Consider the following 23,620-nt stretch of genomic DNA (forward strand, 5'->3'; position numbering starts at 1 on the left):
TTCATTATTATACACTTACTATTATTCAATTTTTCCTTCTGGTTTTAAGATAAATGAAAATTACGATATTTTTGTGGGCCCCTGAAAGAACAGGGCATGCCTGCTGTTTCTCCCAGAGACGCTGGCCTGGCAGTCTTGGTCAAAGCACTCATATTCTGCACTGCAGTTCTTGTCATCTCATATCTCCTTCTTCTCTTATTGATTTGTGCTTATTGTCTGACTTCACCCAATACTACATGAGCTCCAAGAGAGTGGGACTCTTTCCTAGTTTGTTCACTATGGCATCCTCAAATGCCTGCTACGTGCTTGGCACATGGTAGGTGTTCAATAAATGTTACTAAATGAATAAAGGAAGAGAAACCTATCTTCTCAGGCAAGTGTATTTGAATCCCAGGTAGTGGCACCCTATTGGCGACTTCAGCGATCTAGCAGCACCTCCTTAACTGCTTACCCCTGTTGCCCCTATTCACCTGGTCACCAGGCCCCACGAATGCTACCATCTCATCATGTCTAAAATTTGTCTCCTCACCTCCAACTTTCCTTGCCCTTGCCTTGTATCCAGTCTTATCATCTCTCCCTGTGCCTGGACTGGTCTGGTCTGCAGTCTTGCCTCCTCCAGCCTGGCCTCCCAACTGCCACCAGCGTGATCTTTCAAAATGCCAATCTGAGTGTGTCACCTAAAACCCCTGGATGGCTTCTTCTGGCCCTCCAGATAAAGTCCAGACTGTGTAGCCTGGCACACAAATCCTCCACCACCTGCTGCAGCCACACCTCCTGCTCCTCCCCTCAGGCACCCAGAGTGCTAGCTGTCGCCAAGGGCTCGTAGTTCCCGGAAAGCAAATTCCTACTATTAACACACTTTCCTGGAAGCCTTCCCCGCTCCGCACTCAGACTCCTCCTCTCTGAGGCCTCCCATGAAGCCCCAGGCAAAGCTGGTCCCTCACTGCAAATGTTATAGCCCTGACCACCCTGAACAGCCAACAGCATTTCTGTTGTCCACACTGGGCCACTGTGGGCAAAGGTCAAGCACTTGTCCAGCACAGGCCTGACATACAGTAGGAGCTCAGGAAGCACTGGGAGATCGTACTGAGGGCTGGGCTTGGCTCTGTCCTGGACAGATTGTGTGTCCTGAACACGGATGTGGCACTTAGTCAAGGCCCCACCACATACACACATACCATACAGGCAAATGTGGATGATGCAGAGCAGGTCCTGCCACATTCGTGTGCAGAAGCCAACGTGAGACACACGGGTGACCCTGTGGGCAGCCCTAACAGAGAGCACCCATGACTCCCCTACAGCTATCTGGAATTTCTGCGGTCACCACAGCTGACACCCCAACCAGCCCTGGCCTCCTTGACTGCACTGGGTCAGCAAACACCCTGAGGCTGGACCAGTGGAGGAATCTGCCAGATACAATGACTTGGACAGACCAGGCCTGATACAGTTTTTGTCCACATTGTCCTTATCCCTCTTTATTTCTAGCAACCCATCTTTTTATAAAAACGCTGACTTTCTGAGAATGATGGTGGAGATCAAAACCTGGATGCTGATGCTGGTGGTAGGATCTAATTTAAAAAGCAAGGGCTCTGGAATCAGGAAGGCCTGAGTTTCAATTCCAACTTTGCTGTTCATTAGCTGTGTGACCTTAGGCGAGCCACCCAACTTCTGTGGGCCTTGGTTTTATCATCTGGCAATTGACCTGATGGAGTTTTTGAGATAATTAAAGGAACTGGTACATATTACACACTAAGCTCAGAGGTAAACTCAATGCTTAGAGAGTACTATTATTGCTGTTCATATTATTACTATTACCCTTGAATATAAACCTGGTACACTGTATACGGATAGCTACAGGGACAGATTTTTTAAAGAGGTCAATGATAAATATTCTTGAATCCTAGTTTTCTTGGGCCACTGCTGACATTAGCTGGAGAGAAATCCTGGCCAGGCACAGCCTCACCCCACAAAGAGGGATTGCCTTTCACCAACACTGGAAATTTATCTCCAGCACTTTCTGCCTCTGCTTTTGGGCCTCCTCTTCATACAGTGCCCAATCCTCTTGCACTGCACCTGGTAGCTATGAGAAGTCTCACCAGCCTAAGGAGCTGAACTCTGGACACCTCTCTCTATCCTTAAGGTTGGAAAAGAATCAATTAACAGGTTACCATCCTCTGGTGCCTGTATCCCACTACCCAGGCTGTTGGCAGTGAATGCTTTAACCAGGTTTTCACTGCTACCTTTCTCTGAGCCTGGGGCTGCATGGCAGCTTCAGGACCCAGGGAGGGCTGGCCTAGGGTTCTGCATATTCCACCCCTAGTCAGACCATTTGAGATTTTAAAAGCATTTAAACCATTTAAAAGTCATTCCACAAAAAGGGAGGAGAGAAAGAAGTAGAAAAGTCATTCAAAGAAATGATGGCTGAAAACTTCCCGAATCTGATTTAAAACTTTAATTAACACATCCAAGTAGCTCAACAGATCCAAAGGAGTATCAAGATGAAGAGATTACAAATGGACACATCACAGTAAAACTGCTGAAAGCTAAAGATAAAAATCTTGAAAGCAATGAGAGAAAAATGGCATGTCATTTACAATTGATTTCTAATAATAACTGACTCCTCATCAGAAACAATGGAGACCAGAGAGCAGTGGTATAACATATTCAATGTGCTCAAATTTTAAAAATCTGTCAGCCAAGAATTTTATACCCAACAAAGCAATCTTTAAAAAATGAATGTGAGATAAAGACATTTCCAGATAATTCCCCACTGCTAGCACACCAATCTTTCAAGAAATACTAAAGGAAGTTCTTCAGGCTAAAAGCAAGTGACCCCAAAGACCAATGAACATACACATTAAAAAGCAAGGAGCACTGATAAGGTGATTATGTATTTATAAAAGACAGTATAAGTGTGTACTTTTTTTCTTCTCTTAGCTAATTCAAAATATCTGTCTTATAACATATAGAAATATAGTACCTTTTCCAATAATAGCACAAAGAAGGTGGGTGGGAGAAAATGTGTCTTGAGCTAAGGAAATGACACCAAGTGGTAATTTGAATCCACAAGAACAAATGATGAGAATTCAAAATGTGAAATAAGAAGGCTAATATGAAAAAAACAATAGATATATAATTGGTCTCATTTCTTCTCTCAGCTTCTCTAAAACACAAAAAGTTAAATGAAGTAATAATTCTAACAAGCATTGTTGAGTCTGTAATATACATAGATGTAATATGTATAACAATAATGCCACAAGAACAAGGAACATAGAACCATAAGAGAGTAACATTTTTATTTTGGAGTTAAGTAACATTTCTCACTGGAGTTAAGTTAGTACAAATATGAAGCATATTTTGATGAGTTAAGGGGTATAAGACCTGGAGCAACCACTAAGGAAATAACTTTAAAAAATGGTGAAAAAATACTTAAAGAAATTAGAATGCTACATTAGAAAATTATCACTTAATGAAAAAGGAAGCAGTGAAGGAGGAACAAAGGGACAAAATGGACATGAGCAATTTCAAAAACAAAGTAAAATGGCAGATCTAAATCCAACTATATCAATAATAGCATATATAAAAAGTGCATTAACAATAGCGTTATCAATAATGTAAATGGATTAAGCAACCCAAACAAAAAGCAAGGATTGTCAGGTTGGATAAAAAGTAAACCGAGATCTAACTATATGCTGTCTACAGGAGACACACTCTAGATCCAAAGATATGAACTGATAGAAACTAAAAGGATGGGAAAAGATATATCAGGTAAACAACAACCATAAGAAGGCAGGCTACACTAATATCAGGCTAAATAGACTTTAAAACAAAAAATATTGCTAGATAAAGAGGGACGTTTTCTAATGACAAAAGGATTACTCCATCAGGAAAACCCAGCCATTATAAACAAGCATGTGTGCATGCTCAGTCGCTTCAGTTGTGTCTGACTCTGCAACCCTATGGACTGGAGCCCACCAGGCTCCTCTGTCCATGGGATTCTTCAAGTAAGAATACTGGAGTGGGTTGCCATGCCCTCCTCCAGGGGATCTTTCTGACCCAGGGATCAAACCCGTGTCTCTTGCTCCTCCTGCATTGCCAAGCAGATTCTTTACCACCAGCACCACATGGAAAGCCCATCGTAAACACAGATGTACCTAATGGCAGGGCATCAAAATACATCCATCGAAAAGCAGCAGAGCTGAAGAAAAATTGTCAATTCAGTAATAATAGAGATTTCAATACTCCTATTTACAATAATTTACAATATAACTAGGTTGAATGTCGACAAGGAGTCAGAAGACATGAACAACACGATGAACCAACTAGACCTAATAGACATCTGCAGAATACTCCACCCATCTGTATACTTCTCAAGCGCACATAAACCATTCTCCAGGACAGACCAAATTTTAGGCCATGAAACACCACAATAAATTTAAAAGCACTGAAATAATATAAAGTGTGTTTTCCAACCACAATTGGATAAAATTAGAAATCATTAAAAAAGGATACTTGAGAAACTCACAAATATGTGGATATTAAATAACATACTCCTAAATAACTGGTGGCTCCAAGAAGAAATCACAAAGGAAATTAGAAAATATGCTGTGATAAATGAAAATACAACATACCAAAACTTATGGGATGCAGCTCAGAAGAAAATTTATAGCTAAAACCACCTCCATTTGATTAAAAAAAAAATGTACAATCAGTATTCTAACCTTGAACCTCAAGAAACTAGAAAAAGAAGAGCAAACTAAACATAAAGCAAGTTGAAGAAAGGAAATTATAAAGATTAGAGTGAAGAATTGAAAGCAGGACTAAAAGATATTTGTGCATCCATGTTCAAAGCAGCATTATTTACAACAGCCAAAAGGTAGAAATAATCCAGTTGTTCACTGATGAATAAATGAACAAATAAAATGTGGTAGACACTCAGACACATGGATACACACACACACACACACACACACACACACACACACACACAATGGAATATTATTTAGCCTTTAAAAGGGAAGGAGGTTTTTAATAAAAATATATCACAAGGCAAAAAAAAGGAAGGAACTTTTGACACATGCTATAATATGAATGACCTTCGAGGACATTATACTAAGTGAAATAAGTCAATCACAAAAGGATAAATACTGTATGATTCCATTGATATGCGGTACTTTGAGTAGTGAAATTCTTGGAGACAGAAAGTATAATAATAGTTTCCAGGGGTTGGGAGAGGGGAGGGGAGAGAATTATTGCTTAATGGGTACAGAGTTTCAGTTATTCAAGATAAAAAGAGTTCTGGGGATGGTTGATGGGGATGGTTGCACAACAATGTGAATGTACTTGATGCCACTGAACTGTGTACACTGAAAAATGGTTAAAATAGTACACTTTATGTTATATGTATTTTGCCATAATTTTTTAAAAGAGTAGCATAGAAAGTAATGAAATGAGAGTAGAAAAAAAATAGAAGAAATCAACCAAACCAAAAGTTGGTTCTTTGAAAAGCTCAACAGAGTTAAAAAACCTTCAGCTAGAATGACCAAGAAAAACAGAGAGAAGACTCAAATTATAAAAATCAGACATGATAGAGGAAAACATAAAATAAAAAGGATTATAAGAGAATATTATGAACAAACTTCTTGCCAATAAATTAGATAGTTTAGTTGAAATGGAAAAATTCTAGAAATACAGAAACTACAGAAATTGATTCAAGAAGCAACAGAAAAGCTGAATAGACCCGTAACAAATAGATTCAATTGGTAATTTAAAAGAACCTACCCACAAAAGAAGACCCACACTTGGATGGCTTCACAGGTGAATTCCACTAATCATTTAAAGAAGAATTAATATTAATTCTCCACAAACTCTTCCAGAAAGTAAAAGCAGATGGAACCCTTCCCGAATCATGGAGCTAATAAACGCTATTACATGGACGAACCTTGAAAACAATATGCTAAGTAAAAGCATATGCCAGGGACAAAAGGCCACATATTATATGAATCTATTTATATGAAATGTCCAGAATAGGGAAATCTACAGACATAGAAGGTAGACTAGTGGTTGTTAGGAGATGGGGTGATAGCTAAAGAGTATGAGGTGTATTCTTAAGGTGACAAGAAAGTTCTTTAATTGACTGCGGTGATGGCTGCACAACTCTGTGAATATACTAAAAATCATCGACTTGTCTATTATAAATAGTTGAATTATATCTCATTAAAGATGTTCCCCAAAACAAGCATTCCACTTTTAAATATTAAAAGTGCTGAGCTCTTACATAATAGTTCATTTGGAACAAGGGTTTCCACCTGTTCCTTCATTCAGGAACATACTGAGCACCTGTTGCACTGTGTGGTACCTGGGTAGGCAGAGGGGTACAGAGATAAATTCAGTTCAGCACCTGGGGCTTGTGGTCAGCAGAGAGGTGGGGAGCATGCAGTCCTATTCCAGCCTGCTAAAATCCTTAGCCAGGCATGTGCACTCCACATTGTGACATAAGGGAGACAAAAACAATGCTAGCCAACAGTTACTGAGCACTTACTGGGTGCCAGGCACTGTGCTAAGCACTTTTCATGCATTACTTCACTGAGTCCCCACAGCAACCCACGATGTGAGTGTTCTCGACAGCCTCATTTTACAAATGGTGACTCTTGTGAAGAGTAAAGGGCGGCCCTCAGGCCTGCAGGCATCCTAGACAGAATCAGGTTTGAGATGGGGCTAGAAAAGGACCTCTAGGGAGAAAGTGAGGCTCCACAGGCTATGGCTTCTCAGCTTGGAGCAGCAAGGATGCTCAAGGAAGCAGAGAGCACCGAGGTCTCAAGAGCAGGGTTCAGCCCTCTCTGCAGCCGTCCTCTCCTGAGACTCTGTTTCTTCAGCTGTAAAATGGGGCTATTATTCCTACTTCGGCCACAGAGTTGAGAGCCCTGCACAAGATTCGTGAACACACTGTGTAACATATAGCACCATGCTAGGAAGCAAGAGACCCTGAGGAGAGGCACCCTCTATCCTGCACGTTGGCAAGACTCTGGCTCCATCTGGGAAAGAGCAGCGCATACACAAAACTCACACACACACCTCGTCACTGTCCCTCTGTCTCTGTTTCATCCTCCATTGCCTTTGGATACCGGTCACCCCTTACTCATCAACTTGCCAGCCCCACTCAAGCCCCTCTCCTAGAAGCTTTCCTGGGCTGCCCACCCAGTAGACACTCTCCGGGGGCTCTGAGGAGGTGCGCTCATGCACCCGTAACAGGAGGTTATTAAAAGCACTCAGCACACTGGGCAGATGTGAGTGTTAAAGGAAATGCTTAGAGAGCACTTAGCACAGTGTCCATCTCCTCCTTAAACAGAGCGGAGTCCTGCTCCACCCTGGAGGCAGGGTGACTGAGAGCTGACAGGCCCTGCGTGTGGAGTGGCCTGGGGGGCTCAGTCAAGGAAAGCACAGGGGGCTGCTCCCTGGGTGGGCCTAGGCGTATCCTTGAGAACCAGCCAGATCCTCAGCCACCTGCTGGCTTCTTGTCCCATCCCTAGAACCCTGGGGGCTAGGGGCCTGACCCTCTGCCAGGGTGCCCTTGTGCCAAGGGTCCCTTGCTCACTGCACACATCTGCCCAGGGGGTGCGGATCTGGAGGTCAGCCAGCAATGGGTCCAGGTTGGGTGGGCCTCTCTTGGCCAGGGGCGGGGGGAGGCTGAGATCACCGGCTGAATCACCAGGAATCACAGTTCTGGCTTGGGTTTGCAGTTCTGCATTTCTAATAAGCTCTGGGGCGACATTGATGTGGCGATGGCTGACTGCACTTGAAGGAGCAGGGACCTAAAGCGTGGCGTGGCCATTCCTGAGAAGAGTGGTGATTGGCATCTCGGCACCCCCACAGGTCTTAGAGGGACCCAGCCCTGCCTGGCCACACCCTCAGCTGCCAACATCTGGAGAGCAAGACTACATGGATTTTCTGAGTTTCCAGGATTCCATTTCCATTACACGTATAAAATAAAAGTAGTACCACGCCATGAAAACAGTGAAAAGTATGAAAAAATAATAGGAAAAAAAAAATCGCTGATAATCTCATACTGTATGTAACCCAACTGTTAATCTCTCCCCAGGATTCCAAAGCCACACCTGTCAGAGTCAGGGGTCGCCCGGTGAGTGAGGTCTGCCCCCGGAGCCCCACCTTGTTGCAGCAAAACACTGGGGGAGAGATGGGGGCTGCTCCTGACCCTTTTCCCACCACAGGGAGCAATGCCCAGCCCTCCGTGCCCGAGGCCTTCGTGTGTGCGTGCTCAGCTGCATCTGACTTTGTGACCCCACAGACTGTAATGTAGCCCGTGGGATTTTGTCCATCTGTCCCATGGGATTCTCTGTCCATGGGATTTTCCCAACAAGAATACTGGAGTAGGTTGCCATTTCCTCCTCCAGAGGATCTTCCCGACCCAGGGATCGAACCAGTGTCTCCTGTGTCTCCTGCAATGCGGGCAGATTCTATACCACTGAGCCACCTGGGAAGCCCCTGCCTGAGGCCTTCACCCAGACCTATACTGGGGGCACCCCTCCCCCTCACAGGCTGCAGGCCGCAGAGCAGGCAGAGGTGGGGTCTGGGGGAGGGGGCGCACATCTGGGTTCCTGGCCCGGAGCCCACATTCCTTCCCTGTGAGTGGGAGGTGATGGGCTCTCAGGAGAGCCAGCCCCTCCTGCCCGACGGTAACAGGACCCACCTTGGCAGGAAGACTGGGGTGGGGTGAGGGGAGACTGGAAGGCCCAGAATCTCACTCTGAGGTGCCTCTCCCAGACTGCTGACCGGCCAGTGCAGGCCCAAGCTGGAGCTCTGTCCCATCCACACCAGCTAGCCTGCCCCAGGAAAACCAGAGGGGACAAAGAAGTGGCGGCCAGCGATCACGGGGCGAGGTGCTGGAGGAAGGGACCCCGGCGAGCTGTTTTGCCTCCTCTACCCACGGAGGCTGGTCCACAGGCCAGCCAGGGCCCCGAGCCCCCACTGGGGCCGGGCTGCCTTACCTGGGGGCAGTCCTTGATGTAGTGTCCTTTGTTGAAGCACAGGTGGCACAGGTAGTTGGGTGGGGGCCGCTTGCTGGGCTTGCGGGTCTCGGAGGTGAGGGTCAGGTCGGAGAAATGCTCGGTGAGGGAGCTGAGGCCGTCGGCGATGTTATTGAGGGAGCCGTAGGGTGAGGCACTCTTGTACACGCTGCTGCTCAATGCCTGAAGGGGACAGAGGCTGTGAGCCCTCTGGAGGCCTGGCCGCTGGTGCAGCCACGGCCTTGTGGGCACTTCCACAGGCTTGTACACACACACAAATTCATACCGATTCTTTTTTTTTTTTTTGTCTTCCCTGATCTTTTCAATTTATTTTTTATTGAAGAATAATTGCTTTACAAAATTTTGTAGCTTTCTGTCAAACCTCAACACGAATCAGCCATAGGTATACATGTATCTCCTCCCTTTTGAAGCTCCCTCCCATCTCCCTCCCCACCCCACCCCTGTAGGTTGATGCAGAGCCCCTGTTTGAGTTTCCTGAGCCATACGGGCAGTTCCCATTGGCTACCTATTTTATATACGGTAATGTAAGTTTCCATGTTACTCTTTCCATACATCTCACCCTCTCCCCTCTCCCCATGTCCATAAGTCTGCCCTGCCCATGTCTCCATTGCTGCCCTGTAAATAAATTATTCAGTACCATTTTTCTAGATTCTGTAATATATGCATTAGAATATGATATTTATCTTTCTCTTTCTGACTTACTTCACTCCATATAATAGGTTCTAGGTTCATCCACCTCATTAGAACTGACTCAAATGTGTTCCTTTTTATGGCTGATAATATTCCATTGTGTATATGTACCACAATTTTTTATTCATTCATCTGTTGATGGACATCTAGGTTGCTTCCATGTTCTAGCTATTGCAAATAGTGCTGCAATGAACAACGGGATAACTTGTGTCTTTTTCAATTTTCGTTTCCTCAGGGTATATGCCTAGGAGTGGGATTGCCGGGTCATATGGTGGTTTTATTCCTAGTTTCATACCAACTCTTTAGTCACCTGCAGGCTCTGGCTTCTTGGAGTCCGTGTTCAAATCCCAGCTTGAGTTGTGCATCCATGGACAAGACAGTGAAACACTCGGGACCCCAGTGACCCCATCCAGTAAACAGGATTAATGACAGCTACCTCCAAGGGTTTCTAGGAGGCTAACATAACCCTTTATTTCCTGCCTGGCACTGGGGAAGTACTCAGTATATGATGATGGTGATGATGGTGATCATTAGTTCTTTACACACTGCCAGGGGGTAAGACAAGCAGCAGAAAGCCACCTGCTAGAGCCAGAACTCTGCCATGTGCTGGTGGGGTGACTAGCAGGCAGCCTTGTTTCCACTGTACAGAAGAGAAGACTAAAGTTCGGCACTCTGCCTGGCCTCCTGCAGCCCGTCGCCCGTGCACCGTGTGTCCGGGGAGCCCTCAGCCCAGCCCGGGCCAGCTCTCTGGAAGCCCGGGGAGGAAACGGCCCACCTCTCTCACCTCTCCCACCTCCAGTTGACAGGAACCAGATGTCTTGCCTGGCTTCAAAGCAGACGCGGCCCAGACCCCCTCCTGGTGTATACAGCCTCTATTTATAGGAGTCACGGGCTCTGGGCGGCCAGGCACACTGGAATTCAGCAAAGGTGGGGCCTGCATTGAGGCTGGCAGGGAATGGCCATGAGACCCTTCTCCTGGGGCCAGGCCAATGCTAGAAAGAGGTAGCTTCCCCAGGGCCTGATGACAAACCTGGGCACGGGGCTCAGGCTTACTAGGCTCCAGTTCTTGGGCATACCAATGGGGATAGTTCTTTTTCTGTGTCCCTTCAGTGTTGGAAGGGAGGGGAGTAAGCTGAGAGCTGGTCCCAGGGAATCAAGACACCCCTCCTCCAACGAGGACAGAGCCCATACCTCACACATGTATGCCTCTGGAGGTCCATCACTCCTCACTGGAGGACACAGCCCTTACTCTTCTTGGCTCCCTGGACACCCTGCTCTGTGACCCTGGCCCAGCCCTTTCCCTCTCTGGGCCTCTTTTCTCTCTCATGTAGGCTTGGACCAAAGCCTGGGATCTGGAAGGAGAGACAGACACGACAACCAGGGCAGCTCAGGCCCAACACACAGTCAGTCCTAAGGGACTGTGCATTGAACCTAAAGGCTCCTGATGACATCCTGGGCTTCCCTGGTGGCTCAGCTGGTAAAGGATCCGCCTGCAATGCGGGAGACCTGTGTTCGATCCCTGGGTTGGGAAGAGCCCCTGGAGAAGGGAAAGGCTACCCACTCCAGCATTCTGGCCTGGAGAATTCCATGGACTGTATAATCGGTGGGGTCACAAATCTCTGCTCTACCACTGCAAGGGCCACTGTGGAAGATCCCACAGGAACCTGCATCCAGTCTGAGGGCAACCTTCCAGCTCCCAGGTGGCCCCAGACGGTCCATCCTGAAAGGGAGAGGGTCCCCCATCCTTGGGGGAGTGGTATGCGAGCCAAGAGAGGACAACCTTAAGGGATGTGGGGAGAGTCCCAGCGGAAGTGGGATTAGATGATACTAGTAACATGAACTGAGCACTTTAATGTCCCTGGTGTTGGAAGCTTTACATGTATTAAGATAACTAATGCTCACCACAGCGCTGAGTCACTGTCCCCATTTTACGGATTAGATCAGTGTGTCCAAACTTGTATTGAATGACCTGGGAAACTTTTAACAAATACAGTTTTTCTGGGTCCCACCTGAGACCTACCAAAGCAGCCACCAGGCCCAGAATCTGCTTTGCCTCACTGTGGTAGAATATACGTTATATAAAAACCTATCCTTTTAACGATGTTTAAGCGTGCAGCTCAGCAGCATGAAGCACATTCACATTATTTACAGTGCATACATCACCACCATTCATCTCCAGAAATTTTTCATCATTCCAAATTGAAACTCTGTCCCCATTAAACACTAATTCCCCACACCCCATTCACCCCTAAGCCCAAGTCAGCATTTTCAATCTCCCTTGGAAGGTACAACCTTCCCAGCCCTACCTGGCCTTGGGAGCACCTGGACTTTCCAGCCATCAAGGTTTCTCCTTAGCTTGTCTCTAGGCCTCTCCCCATCCAAACTGGTCTGGGGGAGGGCAGTGTTGCCCCAGCCTCCCAGAGAAAAGTTCATCCAAACAAGAAACTTGAAGTTCCAAATGGTGTGACTCATTCTCATGACTGGGAAATGCAATTTCACAAATAACAACCCTCTTATTTTTTTTTCTTTCTTTCCTTTTTTCTTTTTCTTTTTTTTTTTTTCTGGATAAGATTTAAGCAAGTCCACAGGAATCAGGGCTGTTTTGGCAGCAAATTGTCAAGAGGAAGGGGAAGTTTGGTGGGTGCCAGAAACTGCACTAATTATACCCTGAAAAACCTCTCCCCTATCTTGTGGCCACACACCCCTGTCCACGGGCAGCCCCGCGGGTATCCCTGGGCAGCCAGAGGTCTCTGAGCAGGCTGTTCCCCCACCCCCGGCAGCCTGACACCCCTCCCACCACCTCAAGAAGGTCACGGCATTGTCCCTGAGGAGGGTCACAGAGGCAGCTGTGGGTCAGAGGAGCGGGGCCAGGCCTCCCCTCCCCGCTGCCTCTTTCCACCCAGTGCACACTGGCCTGGCCCTCACAGCTCCTCCAACTGCCTTCCCCAGCCCCAGTTCAAGACGACACCAGGAAAAGACGAAAGGAAGGCACAGTCAGCAGACCCAGCCTCACTCTGAAGTTACGATGGAGAAAGTGAGACCAGGGGCACAGACCAGGGCGCGCAGCCAGGCCTAAGGGCCAGGAGTTCTGCTTGCCGGCTGGCTGGATGGGCGGGTGGGGCGGCAAGCTGTTTCCTCTCTGAAGCCCTGAGGAGCTCGGCCCATAGAGGTAAAAGGCAAGCCGGTCTCTCAGCCGTTTCCACGGCCTGTGGAAGGCCAGGACACCCAGAGCGCCCTCCCCTCTGCCCATGGAGCTGGGCCCTGGGCTTTTAGATTCCCCACATCTAACAGGGAGCAGGGAAGGAGGGCAAACTTTATGATCTCTGCAGGCCTGCTTTATTAAGGTCCAGACAGTCAGGTACTGAAAGATGCCCCCAGAGCACGGTACACAAGAGGGCACTTCATTCACAAAGGCTCTACCTCTCCCAAGTCCTGCCGCCCGTGGCTAGAGGGCAAGGCTGGACAGGGCTTCCCTTCATCAGTCAGCCCCTAATTCTACAACAGTGAGGCTGCTCCCCTTGGTGTCTCACTGGCCACTGTTTTTCTCTCTCCAGGCCTGCACTTTCTGTCCACTCCTGGGATGCCCACCCTGGATCCAAACCCTCCAGGATCTGGCTCTTGACCTGGTTCTGACCCCAGTGATGTGGCCATGAAACCACCCCTTCTTGCTCAGGCCTGAGCTGCAAGGGACAGTGTGAAAAGCACAGGTCCAGGTGCTCCTGAAGTCCCACTGGCCACAGAGGCCCCAGCCCCTTCCAGAGGCCTTCCAGACCTCCTGGCCATAGCCCTGTACTGTGGGCTGGGATGGGGACTCCTCTGCCCTGGCCTGAAGGAGCTCTGAAGTCTGTCTCTCATCTCCTTATACAGAGATACCTCTTCATCTCTTCATAGGGCTGAACATTCGCAAAGGCAAAGATTCTGCCATCCTCCACTGCCCCAGAGACCAGACTCCAGTGCTCCTGCAGCCCCTGATAGTCCTGCATGTAGGCAATCACAGGCAGGAAGGGGGCTCCATTTGACAGATGGGGGTCTGGATGCCCTAATACCTTGAAGGATTTAGCCCAGGGTCTCTGAGTTCCCACAGACTAAGTCAGAGGGTGCTCTCACCCCAGATTTTGTTGCTCTGGCTGGGGGGTGAGGGCAGCCCCACTAGTGTATGGTTCTGGGTCATCTAGGCCCAAAAGAACAGCCTTGGGGAGGAGACCACCCCTCCTTCCTCCCTGGGTCAGTGACCCCAGCAGCGAGCAGGAAGCGTGGGATCCTTATGCCACATGCAGGGAACAAAGCAGCAGATTCCTGTCCATGGCTGGAACTTCTCCAAGGTTCTGGCCCGACGGTTGGGGAAAGTTAGATGGGAAGAACTATAGTTTATTCTGAGCCTACTTGTGTCACATACTCAACTGGATCCTTTCCCTTTCTTAGACTCATACCTGGCAAGAACACTGTTCAGATGGGCCTTGTCGGGCCGGTTTTATAGAACTGGAAACTGAGGCTCAGAGAGGCTGAGTAACTTGCCCAAGGACACACAACCAGTACGTGTCTGAGAGGAGATTCACAGCCCGATCTGCTGGCCTGTTATGTTTCAGCTCCCAAATGGCCTCCAAGGCTTGTCTTCCCCTACAGGAAGGGGAGCCACCTGGCAAGGACCATCCTCCGTGGCACAGAGGCCCTGTGACTCCACACTGCCAAGCCCCTCAGGCCTGGTGAGACAGGGTACCAGCTTCTCTGGGCTGTGTGAGGGGCTCGGGCCCCAGGAGTGGTGGTTCTGCTGAGGGTACACAAGGAGAGATTTTCAAGGACAAGTCAACCTGACAAACTGTGCTTCCTTTTGGCCACCATCCCCAGGACAGAAAGAGGGCACAGTGGGAGAGGCAGGCAGGAGTCAAGGCAGGTGGGCAGGAGCTTCTGAGGGCAGCCAAGAAGAAGAAGAGATGGGTGCAAGAAGAAAAGAAGGGACAGCAGGCAGAGGTGGGCGCAGCACCGCAGGAAAGGTCTGTGCAGAGAAATGTGGAGTCTGCTGCCCCTGGGGCCTGAGAAAGCCTTAGAGGAGGAATCCTCTTGTCCTAGTTCCCAGCTCTGTGGGGGTTTTTCCATTCTTCCATCAGCTGAACAACTGCTTCCTTATCCCCCAAAGCCATCCCTGTCCACACTGCTATACACACACACAGACATGCGCACACACACATGCACACACAAGCACCCCCACATGCCTCTCTTTGGGACAAGAAACCATTCATCTCACAAATGACTCCACCCCTTCTCCAAGGATATCTGCACTTCTTCACCCCTAGGGTCTATCTGGGGCTCCAGCTCCTGGGGTCAGACACATACACATGCTCACAAACTCACACACATTCTATAGAAAAAGCAGGGGTGGAAGTGGGCTGGGCTCAGGGATGGGAGACAGCCATGGCCAAGGATGGAGCGGGCCAATGGGAAAAATGAAGCCAGACCAAGGGTTTCCCCAGCTGTGGTTAGACTCCAGTTCTGCTCCTGTCTCCTAGGTCCAAAGATGACCTGTGGACCAAGAATGCAGCAGTGTTGACCATGACAGATACAGCAACCCTCCACTCAAGACCCCTAAGGGCACCATTGCCTCCTAGAAGTCCATTCACCTGGGGTGTGCAAAACACAGCCCCCTGGACACAGATAGAACTTGATGGGAGATTCAGATTTCAATAAGCAGGCTGTGTTCTTCTTGGTAAGGGGAGTTGGGGAAGAGAAATGGGAAAAGAAAGGACCAAGGGATGGAGGAGCACAGTGACAGCAAGATGGAGTGGAACAGACCCAGAGGAGGCTCCCCCTCCCTACTTAGTCTCTCCTGCTCCCCACTCACCCGGCAGGGGTTCACATTTCATAGCCACGTGCCTGCTGCCCAGCTCCCCAGCTCGAACATAGGCACTAAGGAGTGGGCTGCCTCTCGCGACTAAACCAAATACATTGAGTGAAAGCAGAAAGCATGGATCTGAGAATCCGAGGACTAGACGGTCCCTAATATTTAGACAGTCTGGGGCACCACCAAGACGTATAGCCTCTACAGCAAGGGGCTTGGATTTGAGGTCCACTGTCCACATGATCCCCCTGAAATCATGTGCAAATGCGAGTTCTGCGTGTACATGGACAGGTGTGCTGTGTGCATTGCACTGAGGACAGGAACTTGAGCTGCTTTCAGATTCTCAAAGAGGCCTACAGCCAAAGAAGGTCAAGAACACTTTGCACACCTAAACTTCTGCTGGGACACCTCTAGGCATAGGGTTTCATGACTCCCACGTCAGCTCTTTAAAATTTATCAAGCAATTCATAAACACTTCTTCCGTGAGATAAAACAAAAGGCTAAGAGGCTGAGGAAAGTGTTCTCTAGTCACAAGTCTGGGGAAGGAAGAGGAGGAGAGAGTTCAAATCATCCATCCACCCATCCACCTAGCAAATGTTACTGAGCACCTAGTCTGTCCCAGACAGTGACCAAGCATCGGATGCTGGGATTGCCAAGTGAAATATGACAGGATTCCTATTCTCAGAGTGCTGACACATAGGGTAATATTTCACAGCAATGCCGACTGTTCAGACATGCTTTACCAGAAGCATGTACCATTTCTCTGTCACAGGACATGGAAGGAGGGAGGTGTGTTCCCCATGGCAGCCAGATAAAGCCTTCAGAGAAGAGACATCCACTGGGGCCATCAAGAAGTAAGCTGGAATCTGTCAGTCACACAAGCACAGTCCGCAGCAGTAGAAGCAACAGCAAGTGCAAAAGCTTAGAGTGAAAGCTTGGTGCTTAGTGTTTTCAGAAACCTCAAGTGAATCTATATAGCCAGAGGAGGGCAGAATAAAGATTATACATCACAGCCACCACCACCCACATACACACCCACACACAAGAGGCCAGGAACCCTGAGACACACCCTGGAGCCCTTATCCTCAACTGATTCCCTGGCTTTATCTTCCTCCTCTTGAAGAGCCTTAGTTTCCCCATCTGCATAATGGGGACGCCGCACTCAGTGGGTGCTATGAGACAAGAGTGCTAGGAAGTGCTCGGTGTCCATCTCCTCTGACTCCCCCAAGCCAGGCCACCCTTGGACTCACGCCCCACAGAGTCCCAGGCTGGAGCAAGGACATGACAGAAAACCCCCCCATGAGCAATGCCTACCACTCCTCAGAAGGTTTGGGATCGGGGACAAATCAAGAGAGGCACTGAAGCCTGGGAGAGCACCCTGGTTAATGCATGCCCCATACTGGCACCCAGGACATGATCCAAGTGAATGCCACCCACACCAGCAGGGTGAGCCAATGGGATGGCTGTAGTCGGAATGGAGAAGACTTCTAGGTCAAGTTCTGCCACTGACTTGCTGAGTTACCAGCCAGGCCTCTGTTTTCTCTTCTGTAAAATGGGGGCCATGAAGAAAAGATGCCTAGAATAAAGCGCCACCACCCAGAGTAAGGGACGCTTCTCTGCAGGGTCTTTCTCTTGGTGCTGACGGCGCCTGACTTTCTGCTGCTGCTAATTCCCTATTACTAATGCTGCCTGCTTTCCTCCCTTCCACCTGACTCAGAAGGTCCACGAGGTGTGGTCTCCCTCCGAGTCTAGGCCCGCCCAGTCAACTGAATTTGACGGAGGGAGGGTCAGGCCACCTCGGCCAAGAGGCCCTCAAACAACGGTCTCCCTTGCCTGAGTCAGAGCTCAGCTTTCCAGGGCTGGCCAGAGGGAGCCGGGCATCTTCCCAAGCTCCCAGCTGGGCTGGAACGGCTGTTCATCCCAGGCCCTGGGGCTGCCCCCCACCACTTCACACGACCACAAAGGCTGCTGGGAACAAACCTCAGCTCCTGAAGCCCACTCAACCCCAGTGAGGCAAGCTCCCACCCTCAGCAGACAGGTGGCTTTGTTCTACACATCCATGCCAGTCAGGCAGCCCCTCGGCTCAGCTGCACCAACGGAGAGCAAAGGTGATATATCCAAGCCTTCAGAAGACTGTCAATACCTAGGACCTTTTAAATCAGGACACTGTGGTTACCCCCCTCGAAGGGTTCCAACAGCCTCATGTGTGTATGAGCCTGAAGCCCTGTCTGGTAAGCCTCATGAGACCCTTACTGCTGTTCTCAAATCTCCAGTGAGACCAGAGAGGCAAAGAGGAGGGTGTCCTCGGTGCTATGAAGATAGCACTAGGACCCAGGAGGGCATCTGGGTTAACAGCTGCAGGAAGAGCCTCCTACGGGTTGAAAATATCCAAAAAGGAAGAGGTCTGCTTTGAGGGAGCATGCCCTGAACTTGGAGATATTCAGAAGAACACTGGCAGGTGTTCTATGCCAAAAATGTACTCCAGTCCAATAGTTATAGAGAATGTTGGGCTGCAGGTTCTGCCCTGCAGGACTTCTCAGAGCCTTTACTGTGTTAGTGGGCAGTGTGTGTCTCCAAGGGAAGGATACTAAAGCTGTGTTTCCCAAATGGATTTGACTCCAAAGCCCTTCCCCTCAACCTCCACAAAGCATCACTTGACAGTAGAGCCACAACTTCAAGCCACATCTGGCCCTGGAGGAAGAAGAAAAGAAAACAGCTGCCCTAAACATCTGACCTGGAATGAGACAGCTCCATCTCCCTAAAGGGGTGCTGGACCTACCCAGGAGGGGCTCTTGGCATCACTCTGAGGTGCTTGAGCACTAATGCTCAACAGGAGGGTACTCTACTTTTCTGGAGGTGGAGTCCCATAGCCTCCGCACTGCTGTGAATTTAAATTCCAAACAAAACCTGGCAGGGAAGACCCCCCACCCTCATGCCACCAACCCCAACTGCCTCTAAGACCTGCCTTCCTCGGGTACCCAGAGAAAGAGAGGAAGGGCATAGACGAGGGCCTCACAAATTTCCCTCCAAAGACATATATTAATAGTTGTTTCCACAGATCAGGGGTTGAAACAGGGGTTCGTTCACAGGGTCTAGTTTCTATACCCAGAGGCCTTTTTAAAAACTACACCAAGTCCCCGTGTGTGCTTTGGCCTGGCGGGCTTACCACACACTAAGAAGCCGAGAAAACCCCCACAAGCAACCAGTCACCCCCCAGTGCCAGTTTCTGCACTTGCCCATGAACTCCACCATCTCCCTCTCTGCTCCCAGGGCCAGTGTTCCACTCAGAACCCCTGGCTTATCTTCAGCTTCCAGAGCTGAGGTTCTAGGGGCACAATGGGCTTCTGTGCCCCCATGTCCTCAGCCCCCACCCCCGCCCAAACCCCAGCTGCATTCATGGTGTTCTGCTATTGTGGTGGGAGCAGCCTGGGGGTGGTGCAGAAGGGGGTGGGCTCTTGGCACGCAGACTGGCGCAGACAGGCCATGGTCAGTGGTCAGCATGCAAGTCACATCCGCAGACACTGCCACTGGGCCTGCCAGGCTCTGCACGGAATGGCGGCGCTCCTGGGGCCCTGGGGCCCTTCGCAGAGTCCCTGCAGGCCCACACACAATTTGCTTCCTGTCGGACAAGCCCCTCGGTGGCATTCAGGTGGGGGGTATTTTTCCTTGCCTTCTCAACCAGTTGCTATTTTGGAGCCATATTAGGTCACCAGCTAAGCCCTAGATGCAGGAAAGGCCTGTCCCTAGGAGCACAGCTGGGGCTTCAAGAGGGTTTAGTAGGCGAAACGGGTGAGGGGGAGGTGGTGAGAGCGGGTGAGTCTGAAGCCAAGAGAGTCTTCCGGAAGTCAGCAGGCATGGCCTTCCAGCCCCTGCATGGAAGCCACTGGCCCATGAGCATAGGAGAAGCCCCTCCTTACTCTCCCAACTCAGCTTGTCTGTAGGCACATCCTCTCCTGTACAGCTCTCAAATCTTACACACATCACCCTGGGGGAGAGCAGAGACTACATGTTACAGATAGGTAAACTGAGGCCCAGATAGAAATGAGGGTTCTTCCAAGGTCAGATCATGAGAGAGTGTTTTCCACCATTGCTCTAGATAACCTTTACCAGCTCCTTCTACACTGGCACTAGCAAAGGAATGTGCCCCTTCAGTGGGTTCACCGAGGTAAGCAGCTAGCTGAGGCTGCTTAGGGACCCCCACTTGATCTGTGAACCATGGTCTCCCTTCTACCTTTGGGCTCCTACAGGATCCCCATGAAATCACCCACCATTCACACAGTATCATCTTATCTGTCTTCTAATCGGGGGTCCCCATGGGACTATGGTGGAATCCCCAGGGGGCCAGGCGGAGCTCAAAAATGTTCTGTAAAAGAACAAACAACTGACAAGACCCAGGCACTGTCCTCCAAAGCCCCTGGTCTCAGAAGACAGTTCCCCGAAGAGGAGGCAAAGTCCCTTGTAAGAAAGAAAGATTTCTAGCCAAGAACAATTCCTCACGTGGAGAGAGTGCTTTACAGTTTACAAAGAGTTCTGGAATACGAATGCTGTCGCCTGGCACCAAAGGGTGCTTTCCAGATTCATCTCCCCCAGCTATGCCTGATAGTCCAATACAGGTCAACCATCCCTTCTTTCTGCTGGCCTGCCGTTGGCCCATCTCTAGGCCTCAGGCCAGCAATTCAATAGCCATGTCTTCCCTAGTCAATAATGGCAGAGGCAAACACATTATGGGGTCACAAAGGGTGACCCTCTGTCTTTCCCACCTCATCACCAGCACACTGGTGTATACACAGGTCTTCTCCAGCAAACTGGTAAGGGATTCTGACTCTCCTAAAACTAACTGGTATGCCCTGGTCTAGAAGGCAAGTGCCCCTCCCGTGGGTCCTCTTCCTGGGCCCCTCCCTCTGCACTTTTGCAGGGAGAGCTGCCAGAAGCAGAGTGAGGGAAGGCCACAGAGGGTGTCTGCGGTTCTCACATGAGGCAGGAGTAAGTGCGAGTGGGGCCCAGGAGGAGTCCAGCTGAAGGGAGAGAGGATGGTATCCAGGAAGGCTCTGAAGAGCTCTCCAAGGGGCTGGGAGGTCCTGGCAATCTGGGTATTTATCTAGCCGGGGAAAGATGCAATCTGGGTATTTATCTAGCTGCCCGTCTGACTTTGTAACTGAATCCATCCAACAGGCAGACTTTGCAACGGCAGCCGGCCCAGGTTTCTGGAGAAGGCACTGGGCAGCTGGAACCTCTCCCCCTACCGAGCCCCCTCCCAGGAGCTCAAGAGATTTCCCTTTCATTTCCTTCCAGGCTGGAAGGGCGGGGGACAGCACAGTCTGTGGGGTCAAGCCCTCAAAAACCACTTCCTATGTGGCTGGGGGAGGGCGAGCGGCTGAATAGTGTTATCTGGGGGTCCCTGCGTGAGAAGAGCAGAAAAATTCTGCGGGTGAGTCACTGCTCTCCAGAGTGCCCGTCGGGTCGGGAACAACCGAAGTCGGAGGAGAAAAGATTTCAGGGCCCTCCGGAGGAACTCGGAGAAAATCCACACTCTCCGTCCCAGCGAGCGGTGGCCAAGAGGGGGATGGGATTGGGCGTGGGAAGGACACTTGGAAGGGGCTCCCCGCACAAGCCGCGCCCGGGCTGTCTGGAGACAATCCGGAACCCACCCACCCGGTCGGGCCCCTCAGCCTCCTTGGAGCAGGGCGCCCCAGGCTGGGAGAGAGGGAAGGAGGGCTCCACCCGCCCCAGAGCCACTCCGGGCCGGGCTCAGCGGGGAGGTGACGCGCTCCCGGCGCCCCGGGGACTTCGGGAGGCGAGTTTGGCAGAGCTGAGCGAAGTCAAGCCAAGCAGGGCCGGGCAATACGGAGCCGGGCCGGGCCAAGCCAGGAAGAGCTGGGCAGATAGAAAAAGGCCCTGCGCGGTCGCCGGAGGGCGGGGGCGCGCGGGGGCACCCACCTCTCCGCGCTGCAGCTGGAAGAAGCTGTTGAGATAGCTGGAGTGCAGGGGCGAGCCCAGCTGCTCTGGGCGGCCCTTGCCGAAGGCCAGCTCTGGGGGCGCGGCGCCGGCGGGCGGCTCTGGCCGGAAGGCATCGAAGGCGCTCGCCTGGTGCGTGTCCTGCAGCGACAGGTAGACCCAGTTGAGCAGCTGGGTCGGCTGGTACACCGAGGCGGCGCTCGTATCGATGGCCGACAGCAGGCTCATTTTGCGGCGGCGGTGCCGGCTCCCCGCCCCCCACCCCGGCCGCCCGCTCGCGCCCCCCCCTCCAGCGGAGGGGCGGGCACCGGGGAGCCTGCGCCCACTGCCGCCGCCTGAGCCCGGACGGCGATCGCCTGCACCCCGCGCTCAGCCCGCAGCCGCCGCCGCCGCCTCCCCCCAACTGCAGCCGCAGCGCGCGCGGGCGGAGGAAGGAGGCAGCGAAAGTTGGGCAGGAAACTTTTGGGCCCGCCCCCTCCGAGCCGCCCGCCCCGCCCCGCCCGGCGATCCGCTATCTGCCTCTGTGCTGACCCCTTCAGCGGCCGCTGCTGGGGTGGGGTTCTATGAGGCCCCGCCCCTTGTGGCACTATCCTCGCCTTTCATTGGCTGTCTTATTGAATATAGAGTAGCGGGGGCGGGGTGAGAGGGGGGAAGGGGAGCTCATCTACATAGGTAGCACGGTGCGGGCCCGCCCATGGGCGGTCCTCTTGCAGTCCCCGCCCGCTGTGTGCGGCGGGCCCACCTCCCCAGCTCTGTAGGAACCCTCTGCTCCCCGGGCCTGATCTGTCCAGGCTCTCTCTGCTTTCGGCTCACTGCTGTCTCTTTCCAACTCCTTTACAGTTACTTCATTTTCACTTGTTTTTTCCCCCTATTTTCTTAGCTTCCACATACTCTCCTTTCTCTCAGACTAACATCTCCTGTGTCCATCGTCTCTGTCAACTTCCTCGGCGGATCTGTTTCAGTCTCTAGTCTTTCCTACATTCGTCTAGTCTGATGTGTGTCTGCCTCTCCCCTTCCCCTCTCAGACCCAGACACACGCGCGCACACACACATACACACACACACACTCACACACACATCTCCCTCCTCTCGCTATCACCAAAGGACCCTCCCCCTCCCACTTAATTCCTTCCATCTGCAGAATCGTTTCTCGGGTCGGCGTAGCCAAGGGGGGCCTGGGTTCCTGCCCCAGGAAGGACTCCCCGCCCCCTTCCCTAGCCTTCCTCCCTCCCCCTCTCTCTTCTCCTATTTCTGCTCCTCGGCCACCTCACTTCTTGCATTTTTCCTTCGCCCGGACCCCGGGTCCCAGCCCACCCCAATGCCTCTGCGGGTCGCCAGGACTCTAAATGAGTTTGGGGAACTGAGGAAGACATCTGTCACTCTGCTCCCCAGGGCAGCCCAGCTAGTTGAAGTATGCCTGCGGTGGGAGGGTGGGGGCCTCCACAACCATCCTTCGCCCCGCCCCGCCCGACACACTCCGAAGCCCCGAGGCCTTCACCTTCTCAGACTTAGGTAATCTTCGGGCGACTGCGCTGCGCCAGCGCCAGGGACCTAGCGACAAGGCGCCTAGAGGGGGACGTGAGTCACCTCTCCAACCTCCAGTGGTTCTGGAGCCATTCAGCCTGGCGTTCAAGTGCCAGCTTGGCCTCCTTCCAGATGAGTGGCCTTGCCATTGCGCCTAACCTCTGCTGATGAACCTTTCTCTTCTGTAAGATGGGGAGGGTCACTGTCCTACCTCTAGGAATATTTGCGAGCTTACCAGTTTGAGCTTGAAAGTCAGAAGATATTCCTTGAAGGTCAGCTCTCTGCTATCCCCTGGAAGAGGTTTTCTCCCACCACCTGCATGGGCACACATCTGTGGATGCTGGGAAATGAAAGGACTTCAGTGGTGACCAATTGCCAGCCACCCTTTCCAACCATGTCACCAACCAAGAACCCCTTGGATTTTTTTTTTTTTTTTTGGTCTCATTTGATTATGTTTTCAAAGATTTTGTCTATCAAACAGTTTGGGATTATTAAAACAAATGATAGCACACATACCAATCTTAATATTTTTCATCATCAGAGACACATGTATATAGTACCCTTTATATTTTAA

At 50.8% G+C, this 23,620-nt stretch overlaps 1 protein-coding gene across 1 annotated transcript in view; it reads right to left on the reverse strand.

The window, feature by feature from the left end:
- The window catches only part of ZCCHC24 (zinc finger CCHC-type containing 24), a 64,206-nt gene extending 42,264 nt beyond the window's left edge, over positions 1–21,942 (reverse strand). Inside the window, exons 1-2 of the mRNA XM_070470926.1 lie at positions 21,505–21,942; positions 9,006–9,206 (exon numbers count right to left, since the gene is read on the reverse strand). Coding sequence (XP_070327027.1) covers positions 9,006–9,206; positions 21,505–21,750 — 447 coding nt within the window. The 5' untranslated portion in view covers positions 21,751–21,942. The remainder of the gene's footprint in view (positions 1–9,005; positions 9,207–21,504) is intronic.
- Between the last annotated feature and the right edge of the window lie 1,678 nt (positions 21,943–23,620).

The sequence above is a fragment of the Odocoileus virginianus genome, chromosome 7, assembly GCF_023699985.2.
Source record: "Odocoileus virginianus isolate 20LAN1187 ecotype Illinois chromosome 7, Ovbor_1.2, whole genome shotgun sequence".
Classification (NCBI taxonomy): Eukaryota; Metazoa; Chordata; class Mammalia; order Artiodactyla; family Cervidae; genus Odocoileus; species Odocoileus virginianus.